Genomic DNA, 13,021 nt, shown 5'->3' with positions numbered 1-13,021 from the left:
AAGGAAAAGTTGATAAACTGGACTTTACCAAAATTTAAAACTTTTGCTCTGTAAAAGACCCCATTAAGGAGATGAAAAGACAAGCTACAGTTTGGGGGAAACTATCTACAAACCACATATCTGACAAATGACTAGTGTGCAGAATATAAAGAACTCTCACAACTCAACAGTAAAAAAAAAAAAAAAAAAAAACACAAAACAATCTAATTAGAAAATGGGCAAAAGATATGAAGAGACATTTCACCAAAGATGACATACGAATGGCAAATAAGTACATGAAAAAATAATCAACGCCATTAGCAATTAGGAAAACGCCAATTAAAATCACCACGTGATACCACTACACATCTGTCAGAATGACTAAAATTAAAAGTAGAGACAGTGTATAATGCTGGCAAGGACGTGCAGAAACTAGATCACTCATACATTGCTGGCGGGCACGTAAAATGGTACAGCCACTCTGGAAAGTTTCTTTAAAAATGAAATGCATCCCTGGTCATCTAGTGGTTAGGGGGGAAAAAAAGGAATGCAAGATTAACACACAACCCAGCAACAGCAGTGCAGGGCATTTATCCTTGAGAAACAAAAACTTATGTTCACACTTCCCCCCAAACCCTATACAAATGTTTACAGCAGTTTTATTCATAATAGCCAAAAATGAGAAACAACCCAGAGGTCCTTTGGAGGTGACAATTAAACAAACCATGGTATATCCATATCATGGACTCCTCCTCAGCAAGAAAAGGGAACAGAATACTGACGCATGCAAGAGCCAGAAAGAATCTCCAGAGCATTATGCTGAATGAAAATGGCCAGTCCCAAAAGGTTACATAATATGATTTTATTCATAGAAGATTTTTGAAATTATAGAAATGGAGAACATATGAGTAGTTGTGAGGGGGCATGAGCAAGAGGGAAGTGGTAGGGCTATAAAATGACAACACAGGGATCCTGGGGTGATGGAAATATTCTTTCCCTTGACTGTATCAATGTCTGTAACCTGACTGCACTATTGTACCACAGCTGTACAAGATTTTACTATTGGGAAAACGCAGTAAAGGGTACACAGGATCTCTCTGTATTATGTCTTACAACTAACTGCATGTGAACCTACCATTATCTCAAAGTTAAAAGTTCAATTAAAAAATTTTAAATTATTTAAATGTTTTAAATGGACAAAAAACAACTAGAGTGGTTTCCTTCTGACCAGAAGCTGACTGATATGCTGGCAGAGCTGGGATGCAAACTCAGCGGTTTTTTTCTCCCAGTTCAGGACTCTTTTGCATTGGACGTAATAAATGCTTATTCAGATAAATGAAAAGATACATACATATACACCCTCATTTTTATTACATGGGTGAAAAGAAAAGAAGGAGCAGGAGAGGACACTGTAGCATTGGCAGAAACTGCAAATTTTGCTCTACCATGAATGGAAGGGGTAAAATAAAGGAAACTGGATCCCTCTGACAGTTCCCAAACTTTAATAGTCCCCTGACAGTCTAGCCTTCCAGTCTTACTTTCGCACTTCTGCCTTTCATTAAAGAGAGTGGAAATCTGGCACCATATCCTAGATAAACATCCAGGTTTCTACGGTTCTGAAGAACAAAAGTTCTCAGTGGTATCATATTTCAGCCACCGGTGCAAAGCATCATGACAATACATACAACAGAACTGAGATTATTTCTGAAGACAGTACCTGTCTTAACTGAGAGTTATGTTCACAATCAGTACTAAACAGTTAAAAAAAAAGTGTATGAGAAATAATTAAACATTAGCGTATTTCTTTATATTACATGCAAGATAATATATTATTTCAGCAAATATACAAAGATACCACATTAGATACAAGATTGTCAACATAATAAGAAAAGATTGGACATTTATATGATTCTTAATGGTAATTACACTTGTTTAATTAATTTTTAAAATATTTTTGTGAGTAAAGCTTTATATTTGAGAAAGGGGTACAAAGCAAAGTTAACCAATTTTTACTTCTGCCATATACATATTTCAACTACATCTATAAGGAAGGCAAATTATGATGAATGAAACATGACTTTGTTGTCATATACATGGGCTTAAATAATGATTCCGCCACTTATTAATCAGCGATATAATTTTGGGAGTTACTTAACCTGTATCCTTACTTTATTTCCCTGTTTAGAGAGAAAGTTGTTAATCTGTCCAGTGAAGCCAGAGTAATGATGCCATCCCAGTGGGTATGGAAGGCAGAACATCAAGCCAAAGAGGATTATTCTCAAGCCTTAAGGTTGAATGTTGTTTGCCTTGTTAGGTTTCGGAGTTACTTGGGACCCACCACCCCTTTCTTCTTTCCTATTTCTCCCTTTTGGAGTGGAAGTATCTATCCTATACGTGTCCCACTACTGTATTTTGAAAGCAAATAATTTGTTTGGTTTCATGGATTCACAGCTAGAGAGAGTAAAACAAACAGAGATCTCAACTATATAGAGCTGGGAGACCAGAAGAGGGAGGCGCTCTCACGCCTGTGATGACAGCAGAGCCCAACAGGAAGAAGAAAGACTCTTCTTCACTGGTAAGGACTCAGCCAATGAAAAACCATGGACTCTGTTCACTAGCCCGCCCAACTTCCTTTTCCCCTCTATGAAAGAATTCTCCTTTCCTGCTGTGTAGGGACTTGCCCGTGACTCTCATAGTTGCAGAACCCGAAGTGCAATTCTGAACAAATCCCTCTTTGCTGGAGAAATATCTGGCAGTCTGTTTGTTTTAGGTAAGTGAGAAGAATTTCCCTCAGGCTGAATTATACCTTGAGTTTCACCTACATCTAATTTAGATGACATTCAGATGAGACTTTGGACTTAGCTGGAGCAAGTTGAGACATCTGGGGCTGATGGGAAGGAATAAATGTACTTTGCGTGCGAGAAGGACATGAATTTTAAGGGGTCAAGGGCAGAATGTTATAAACTGTAAGAATTGTCTCCAGAACTGTAAGAAATGGTTACAGATAGTGGAATTAGCTATCTGGTCAGTTCACAAGGCAGGGACTTGGGATCTGTGGACATGAGGTCAGTTTAGCAGGCAGGGACTCAGGATCTGTGAACAAGGCAGAGACCTTGGTCCTGGAACAACAGTACAAGGTGGGAAACTGGTATTCCAGGCATAGTAGAAGAGTAACTATGTGAACTGGGACACAAGGCTGAGGGATCTAGTAAAGCTGATCATGTTGGATACTCTGAGAACCAAGGGAACCATAGCTTCTTAAATCCACTTGGTTGAAGACAGGATCCTCCTAGATTCTGAGTCCACCAAACCCAGAAGCTGCCTCTGCTGGATAGAACCAGACGGGTTTCATCTAAGAGACTCTGACTACTTGTCTGCTCATAGCTTGGTGGCCTTCCTCAATTAGGTCTCATGGAGACCAGTTACACAGTCACATACTGTATAACTGGTGTCCAAACAGAGCTCCTTCTGATTGGCCAGTTCCAGGAAAGTGTGTCTGAGAAAGTGGGCCCCAGACAGGGGCTACTCCTCATCTGTGCCACTGATGTGACCTTGAGTGTCACTTCAGCTTCAGAGACAAGAGTTCTAGACAAAGACTAAATTGCCTGTAAGAATCTGGTCTGCAGGCACACCTTGAGATACTGCAGATTCTGGTCAGATCACTGAAAGAAAAGTGAGTACTGCAATAAAGCGAGTCACGTGAACTTTTGGGTTTCCCACTACATATAAAAATAATGTTTATACTATGCTGTAGTCTGTTAACTGTGCCTAATTATGTAAGGTATGTACACAACGTACATACCTTAATTTAAAAATAGTTTGTTGCTAAAAAATGCTCACCACCATCTAAGCCTTCAGCAAGTCATACTCATTTTGCTGATGTAGGGTTTGAAATCTTGTGACAATTATCAAAATGTGACATAGAGACAGGAAGTGAGAAAATTCTGTTGGAAAAATGGCATCAACAGACTTGCTCGATAAAGGGTTGCCACAAATCTTCAATTTGTAAACACATACAGACTCACACACACACACACACACACACAAGCAAAGTACAATAAAACAAGGTATGCCTGTATATGTATAAACCTCACTGAGGATGCTTTCAGCAACTGGGAAGTTTAATAAAATTCTTCTAACAACCAGGCATATCAAGTAGAGGCTATTTCACATATGTCTCTGATTCTTTGGCAGAACTTTAAGATAGTACTCACAGAACCAAGAGGAAAAGCAAAAATAAGGTCCTACTGTACAGCACAGGGAACTATATTCAATACTTTGTAACAGCCTATAATGAAAAAGAATATGAAAAGGAATATACATATATATGTATAACTGAATCACTATGCTGTACACCAGAAATTAACACAACATTGTAAACCGACTATATTTCAATTTAAAAAAAAGATTGTATCTGTGGAACAGCTGAGGCAAAAAGAAAAGAAAAGAAGAGAAAAAGAGGAAAAGCAACTCTCTGGTATACAGTAATGCAGTGTTGGATATTCTTTTCTAACTACCCTATTATTCTGCCACTCTGGTTGATAATCAGATTAAATCATAGAAAATAATGACATCTAGTGTCGAAAAGTGTTAGTCTTAGAATATGAAGTTGTGATCACTGAGGCTATGAACACAGAGCAACTTGGAAATAAACTCACACATCTTTATAGAGATTGAATAAATAAAAACATAATTTTTCCTCTATCCACTAACAACAGAGGGGGTTCTCCTAGTACCTTCTTTCTCTCAAGTCTGCAATGAAGTCTTAGGTTCTTTTTAGGTGGAAGGTCAGAGCACAGACTGTTCCAACCTTACAGAGGTAGCAGCAGGGGTGACCCCAGACCTCAAAAGAACCACACCCCACCAGTATTAAAACCCAAACAGAAGCAACCCAGCATCAATTTAGGGGCTGATTTTTTTTTCAAGCCCTAGTGATAAGTTCAATAAATTCTTAGATACCTGGTAAAAGAGAGTCACCAGTAACTTCGCCTAAACCAAGTTTTGAAAATGACTCCACTTATAATATCCTGTCTACTGCCAGGCTTGCCACCGAGGCCACCACACAGTTTCCTCTGGAATTTGGACTCACCTCTGCTATCCTCTTCTTCAAATTCTCCTTTCCCATGTATGAAGCCTGGAGGGAGATGACATTCTCTTCTTTTTGAATCAAAGTTGTCAAGACATTTTTAAAATTCTGATACTGTTTTAAGAGCTCCAAAACTCTTTCACACTGGTCAAGACTACAAAGAGGAAAAGAAGTAAAAAAAGCTAAATGTCTGAAAATAACAAAACCATTCTTTCTCTTTTAAGTATCCCTCCCACATTAATGACTAATAAATTATAGGACTTTTCCTCTTGACGTGGTTTATAATTATTTTATAATTTAACCTAAGAATGATGGCATATATACTTATCTGACAAATGGATGGTGTAAATAATCACTGGATTACTATTTTCACAAGGTCAATATTAAAAAGTTACCAGATGTAAGCTCTAGAAAGAAACACAGGATTCATAACCTTAAGGAATTGGCACCTCAATTCCTTTTTTTCTTTCTTTTTCTTTTTATTGGAGTATGGTCAGTTACAGTGTGTCCATTTCTGGTGTACAGCACAATGTCCCACTCATGCGTATACATACATATATTTGTTTTCATATTCTTTTTCATTAAAAGTTATTACAAGATATTGAATATAGTTCCCTGTGCTATACAGAAGAAATTTGTTTTTTTAATCTTTTTTTATATATAGTGGCTAACATTTGCAAATCTCAAACTCCTAAATTTATCCCCTCAATTTCATAATTAACTAAGAGACATCTTGGAAAACAGCACCTCCCTAATATTATTCTTAGAGATTGTTTCAATATTAATTTCAATATGATACAAGTATGTCTATTTCAGCTCATTCTAGATTTAGTCCTTTAAAAAAGAAAGTACAGATGATGTGGCAGCTAGGACACCTGGTTTCTAGTTACAACTGGGCACTAATGGGTCATGTGACCTGAGATAAGTTACTTTAGGCTCTTTGGACCTCGGTTCTTTCCTCTGTGAAATCAAAGAGCAGACTACATCAAAGACCACAGACAGACTTCATCTTGACTTCTGTACGCTCAGGTTCCGGGAGGAAACAGGCAGTGCACTCAGATGGAGATGGATGTGGTGAAGAGACCACTGACAGCAGAGCCATAGAGGAGAACCCAACAGGAGCTGCCAGGACCACTTGCCGAAAAGGGAAGGGGTTAAGATGAGCCTGACCTCTCTCTCTTCTTGCTCACGAATCTCCTGCTAGGACCTCCCACTTCCTAACCCAGCTGGAATCCTTGTCGTGGGTGGTACGGTCTATAGGGGTCAGTCTTCTCCACCACTCCCACCCCGGGCAGAGAGTAAGAGGAGAAGGATGGAGACTACTCAGCAGAATCGCCAGCCGGGACTGATAAGTAATGGCTGCCACACAGTGAAGAAAACTTGTGAGCCTTATCCAGGCTCTGTAGGAAAGATAGTGGTAACTGAATGGCATCACCTGCCATTCAAGTCGAGTGGTGTGGTAGAATAATGCCCCACCTCCCAGAGATGACCAGTTCCTCATCCCTGGATCCTGTGACTATGTTACCTTACACGGCAGAGGGGACTCTGCAGATGTGATTAAGCTAAGGGTCTTAAAATAGGAACATTATTCTGGATTATCTGAATGAGTGCAATATAATCACAAGGGTCCTTATAAGAAGAGGCAGGAAGGTCAGAGTCAGAAGGAGATGTGATAACAGAAGCAGAGATGAAAGAGAAAGACAGAGAGACCAAGATTTGAAGATGCTACACTGCTGGCTTTAAAGATGGAAGAAGCAGACACCAGCCAAGGAATGTGGTAGGTGGCCTCTAGAAGATGGAAAAAGCAAGGAAATCGATTTTCTCTTTGAGCTTCCAGAAAGGAACACAGCTTGGTTTTAGGATTTCCAACCTCCAGACTGTAAAATAAGTTAATACTTGTTTTTAAGCCACTACATTTGTGGTCATTTGTTACAGCAGCAAGAGAAAACTAATGCAGGTGGGGCAATAAAAATCATATACATACTGTGAGCATCTGTCATTCCTGTTAGGTAACCTCTGAAGTTCATCTGGCCATAATCTAGGATCCCTCGTCTTGCCCCAGACATGGGCCTGGTGAGCTTCCAGTGTGAAACTCTTAAGTTTGCCTCTCCTTTAGGTCCACGGGAATGTGTTGTCAACATACAAATTTCAAAAAGTTCACTGTGCCACACTTTTTCAAATTTGGGAGGAATTTTTTTCCTTACCATTCAGCGACCGAAGCCTTTGTATTCTCCCACAGGAGTGCTGTGTCTTGGCACTGCTGACTCAGAACTTTCTCCCTGCCATCTTTGAATTGTGGAAGAGAATTAGCCATTTCTTGCAATTGTTTCTTCTCTTCTTCACATTCATCGAGATCCTTATCCAGTCTGATTAACGATTTTTTCCTTGATGATGAGAGAGAAAAGTTTGATCGCCAATTATTGGCCAATTTGATTTGACACAAAAATGGGTAATTTGGGGGAGCACACTAACTTTAATTTGTCCTCATGAGGTTTATGCCAAAATTACACATTCCTATGACAGAGTTCAGGAGGCGCTGCATTTCCAGGATACTGGCTGGGTTTTTACTAGAACAGATAAACAAAACCACCAGCAGTAACATTTCTCCATGATGAGTACACTTGTAAAGGAAGTGTATATACATGTGAGAGAAAAGAGAGAAAGGGTATGTATGTATATTGTGGGGAATGCCCACAATGTTTGTATAAGAGGGGACAAGTGGCATGGAGAGAAAAGGTGACAGCAGAGCACTGCAAGTTCCTGGGAAGGGCAGAGGGGACAAGAAGAAAGGGAATCTTGCCTGTCTACCTTGTGAACAAAATGCTCCCCCAGACCAAAGAAGCGTCATTGGAACTAAGGGCTTTATCCTGTAAGTTAATCCTGGCAGGATTAACTGCATTCACTTAGGTCCAAATCACTTTTATCAGGTCCTTATTGTCTCTGCTTCCTCCCTTCCTGTTCTCTCTGGCACCCACTCCCATAAGGCTCTCACTCCCTACCGCTCCTCCAAGACCACTCTCAGGATATCCAGTAACCTCTGCACTCCTAACCCATGTTCCAGTCCCAATCTTCATCTGCCTTTAGTCGTCGGCAGCATGCTACCCAGTGGGTCACTTCCTCCTAGTGGAATGGCCTTCTCACTCAGCCCCCACAACTCTCTTGATTTTCCTCCTACTCTCCTGGCCCCTCCTTCTCAGTATCTTTTGCTGGTTCCCCGTCGTCTCCCTGATCTCTTGACAGGAGTGTCCCGGAGTACACAGCACTGACATCTTGTCTTGTCTGCCTAAATCACTCTGCTGGCAATCTTATCCATCTCATGGCTTTAAATGGCATTCTAAAATGCCGACGACTCTCAAATGTATACCTCGCCCAGACCTCTCTCCTGACTCCTGACGCCACCTATTTTTAACAGTCTATTGATAACTCTACTTGAATGTCCAATAAATATTTTGAACCTGCCATTTCTAAAACTGAGCACACCTGATCTTCCATTCAAAGCCTGATAAACTTCAGTCTTTGCCATCCCAGTTAACAGTAACTCCAATCTTTCTTTTATGCCTCATGTTCAATCTGTCAACAAATCTTGTGGACTCTGCTTTTAAAATATACACAGAATCTCAATACTTTTTGTCACTTCACCATCGTTCCGTGCCACCATCATCCCTTGCCTGGATTGTTGCTATGGGTCAAACCAGACTTCCCATGTCTTCCCTTGACTCCTACAGTCTAATCTCAACATATCATCCTGTTATAATGAAGACCAAATCATTTCCCTCTGCTCAGAACCCTCCAAATGACTTCCCATGTCACTCAATAAAAAAAAGGAACTAAAGTCAACACATGACCCACAAGTCCCTACAGGAGCTACCATCCCACCTGTTACCCCTCTGACCCTCTTTCACAGCTCTTCCCCTCACCGCTGACCTCCTCACCTCATTGCCTCTCCTCAAAGATGCCGGACCCAGTCCCTCACCTGCCCTTTGTACCTTCTGTACCCTTTGTACTGCTCCCTCGGCCTGGAGGGCTCTTCCTCCAGGTCGTCACTTGGCTTGTCTCTTACCTCATCTTACTCACACGTCACCTTCTCTGTGAAACTGCCTGATGACCCTATTCGAATCACAACCCCTTCTCTTTCCCGGCTTAATTTTTCTCCATAGCCTTTAGCACCATCGAACATACTGAATATCTTCCACCTCCCACTGGATCCTAAGGCCCATGAGGAGCAAGAACTTCTGTCTGTTTTGTTAACTGCTGTCTCCCCAGTACCTAAAACAGTGCCAGGCTTGTTCTAGTAGCAATGCAATTAAAAATTAAAGCAATTTACTAATGTATAGTTTTCACTTATAATTTAATACTTAATTTATTTGTTACTTGTTATTTATAAATCTATAATAAATGTATTAACAATGAAATTGATAACTAAGTTAGTTCCATCCCTCATTCAGAACAGGAGCACAGTAGAAATGGAAGTCTCATTGAGACCAAGGGCTCCGAGAAGTTTCAGAGGGAAGAGCTTTTTCAGCTCAAGAGCCTCAGAAGAGCACTGAGCCTCTGAGGGATTCCAGGTGGTCAGGTGGAGAGGCAGAAAACGGGAGACATTTAAAAAGGAGAGGGCAGCTCCACAAAAGGAACCCTCGCTAACTCATGCTAACATTTTCACCTTCAGGATCTGGTGGCTGACTCTAAATGCCAGAATTAAAACAGCAGCTCTATATAGATAGATGGCTGTCAACTACCGTTTACCAGAATTCTACTGAGTCTGCAGAATCAACATGAACCATAGTTTACCTCTTAAACTTAGCCCCCATCCTAGTCCTGCTGGGAGGGGGAAGAAGGGACAAGGTGTGGCATGTGCACTTTCCACCACTATATTTTTTATCAAATGTGTGGAGTTTTCCAGGCCTACCTCCCTCGAGAGAACTCCATAATAAAAACACAGCAGTAAAGGGACTTTGAAGCAACTCTTGGACTTTATACATATCTAATTTCACTCTTCCTCTGTCCACAAGAATGAAACTTTAAAGAAAAAAAATTATATCATACTTTGTAAAGCATAGCGTCAACCGAAAAAAAAAAAAAAAAAAAAAAAAAAGCCTGTTTGAAAAGTCTACAGAAAAGAATGCCAAATCCCGAATACAGCGGGATGGAACAGAAGCAGAAAGACGTGTGGGACGCATTGTTTCAACTGATAAATACCTGGGGGGGAAAAAACAGAAAAATCTCATTATGCATGGAAATGGACCAAAATGACACCTACCGTTGTTTTATGGCTGGAACAGTTGGATCCTTTAAGCCAATTTTACTGATTTGATTGTGCACATCTTGAATATTTTTCAGGAGTTCATTATTTTTGAAAATACAAGTCTCCAGTAATTTGTCTTCTTCAGTGAGTTCCTCCTGTCCGCCAGAGCTAAGTGTCTCCGATGAGTTTTTGGACAAAGCAGCCAGAAGTTTTTCACAGGAGGTGTCTTCTCCCTGCTCGGCATCTGTAATGCTTATCCCAAGCACCTTCAAATGTTCATCCAAATGTCTGGCCTTGTCTTTCATCTGATAAATTTCTCCCTCCTTATTTTCCACTGTCAAAGTATTTTCTGGTAACACCTGTGAATTGGAGGCTGAAAGGTCTGTAAGAAGCCCAACAGGGCATTGAGCTGTTCTCAGAGAAGCCAAAAACTCTTCCAGAGCTTTGAGGGCATCTTTACTCCTCTGAACTCTGTGGTTCATTTCTTCAAGTTGTGTTCTGTGTTTCAGGATAATATTCTGTGTTGCCTGCAGGTCAAGCGGGTGTAATTCCTTTAATGCAAAATTGCCTGGCTGTTCCAAATTGTTACATATTTCCATCTGTTTTGCTATGGAATCTTGGATATTCTAAAATAAACATAAGAAAAGCTGAAAAGACTGAGGCAGAAAAAATAAAGACTGCACATCAGAAACTAATCTTAAATTATGTCATGAGATTTGATCTAGAAAACTGCTCCTTAGTTTATCCAAGGCTGATGGTCTCCACAGAAGGAAACATTTTAATTACAAATGATCAGATGGCCCAGCTGTTTCATTATCCGATACACTTCCTGGAGTTACAATCCCCAAAATAAAAGAGGTATAGAAAGCTATTGCTTCAATGAGAATTATTACAGGTTGAATCTGAAAAATAAAACTTAAAAATTTTTTTATTTAAGATGGGATTTGGAATGAGTAAATGAGAATATGACACTTTAAGTATGTAAGTCTAGTCCAGATATTTAGGATTTCAGGCATTGGAGAAGGCATTCATAAGCAAGCCTTCACTTTGAATTCAAAGAAAATACCTCATTCTTTACTCCACGGTACCTATTTCCAAACTGGCAAGGAATTACACAGTTAAGAAATAAATAACAAGTCTAAATTATTGAAGATGTTTCTGTCCTGGTTTATATTCTAAATAAATACGATTGATGTATGATTAAAAATCCATAAACATGTATAAACCTCTGAAGAACTGATTATTCTATAACTACACCGTGAGGATGTGTATTTACCCTCAGGTTTTGATAAATGTCATCAGCATCAGTGAGATGAAATTCCTGAATGGCCATTTCACGGGGGAGCAGGTCTGAGCCACAGAGGAGGAGCGATTCCTTCTCCACAGGTAACACGATCTGCAGCGCGGTCTCCAAAGACTCCATTCTGGGTGGAAAACAAATCAGACATGAGGGGAAAACACAGCAGAAAGATATCCTATAAAACAAACTAATGCCATTATTTAACTAAGAACAGAAAATAATTATTCAATCAAAATACATACAAAGGTGTGTACAGATCATCACATAAAAGAAAAACCCAGCGATCCAGAATGGCAAAGAATGAGTTGACTGCTAAATCCAAGTTCTCCTGAGAGTTTAATTGACACGGCATGGAATGGAAAACTGCTGTAAGACATACTCTCTTTTGAAATACAAAATACTGAATATAACTGAGCCTTGCCTTCATGCCAAAGAAACCTCATTATGAATACTAATGATTTCATTAGTGGACATATAATAGGGTTCAAAGAATAGGCCAATAAGAAATTAAAATGTGTGACCCTGGATAAATAACATATAGACCCTGAGCCTCAGTGTCCTCCTATGTAAACTGGGGATAAGTGCCAAGGATACACACCCTACGTAAAGGGGTAACATCAGCACCCTTTCATTTTAGAAATGAGAAAATCAGCGCCCAGAGAAGCTAAGTGACGTGGCCAAATTCAGGCTAAAGGGGAGACAGTCAGAATAGCACAGCCTTTGGAACGCAGCAGACTTTAAGTTCCACTTAGGTCTCCAGCCAGCGGTGTGGCTGGGCAATGTGATTTAACCTCCCTCAGTAGCAGTGTCCTCATCACTGAAATGGCGATCGTAATGGTAGCTTCTCTAATGGTTGTTGTGACAACTAAATAAAATAACACACTTAGGATAATGCTAGCCTTGCTTAAAAGAGGATTTAAAAATTTAGTAAATTTAGTGAAGTCATGGTTAATAGATCTCAGAATTATACCTGGCATTAAGAGTCATCTGAAGCTCTCTTTCTGTCCCCTTTAATCTATCTCTTGCCTGAACTATAGAAGGCTTCTTTACGTCACTTTCCAGCTCTTCTAACTTCAATGAAGTGATTTCAAATTCTTTCCAGCAAGCATCAGTTTCATTTTTTAAGACCTAGATGAAACACATAAATTAATTTATCAACAAGTGGGTTAATGAGCACAATTATTCTGTTCTTTCAAAACAAGACATTCACACATCTGTGGGCACAAAAAGTTTCACATGAAAACACATTTGAAAAGATATTTTCCAACCATCTGCAAGTAAACTATCCTTCAGAGAACAATGATATGGACTGTGCTCAGAGGATTCATTCAGTGAAGTCAAAGGAGTCAACAACATGGCTTTCAAAGGAATCCAAACTCTCTTCCTGCAAGTTAGATACCCAGAATAAAACTCA

The 13,021-nt window shown here is 39.8% G+C and overlaps 1 protein-coding gene across 9 annotated transcripts in view; it reads right to left on the bottom strand.

Annotated features, from left to right (window-relative positions):
- The window catches only part of SYNE2 (spectrin repeat containing nuclear envelope protein 2), a 413,158-nt gene that overhangs the window by 161,056 nt on the left and 239,081 nt on the right, over positions 1-13,021 (bottom strand). For all 9 annotated transcript variants that reach the window (XM_064486012.1, XM_064486013.1, XM_064486014.1 and 6 more), the window contains exons 28-32: positions 12,578-12,735; positions 11,584-11,731; positions 10,323-10,933; positions 7,270-7,449; positions 5,069-5,219 (exon numbers count right to left, since the gene is read on the bottom strand). In XM_064486012.1, the coding sequence (XP_064342082.1) occupies positions 5,069-5,219; positions 7,270-7,449; positions 10,323-10,933; positions 11,584-11,731; positions 12,578-12,735 (1,248 nt within the window). The remainder of the gene's footprint in view (positions 1-5,068; positions 5,220-7,269; positions 7,450-10,322; positions 10,934-11,583; positions 11,732-12,577; positions 12,736-13,021) is intronic.

Source organism: Camelus dromedarius, chromosome 5 (assembly GCF_036321535.1).
Source record: "Camelus dromedarius isolate mCamDro1 chromosome 5, mCamDro1.pat, whole genome shotgun sequence".
Taxonomy (NCBI): Eukaryota; Metazoa; Chordata; class Mammalia; order Artiodactyla; family Camelidae; genus Camelus; species Camelus dromedarius.
The sequence above is the reverse complement of the archived record's forward strand: the minus strand, read 5'-3'. Positions and strand labels throughout refer to the sequence as shown.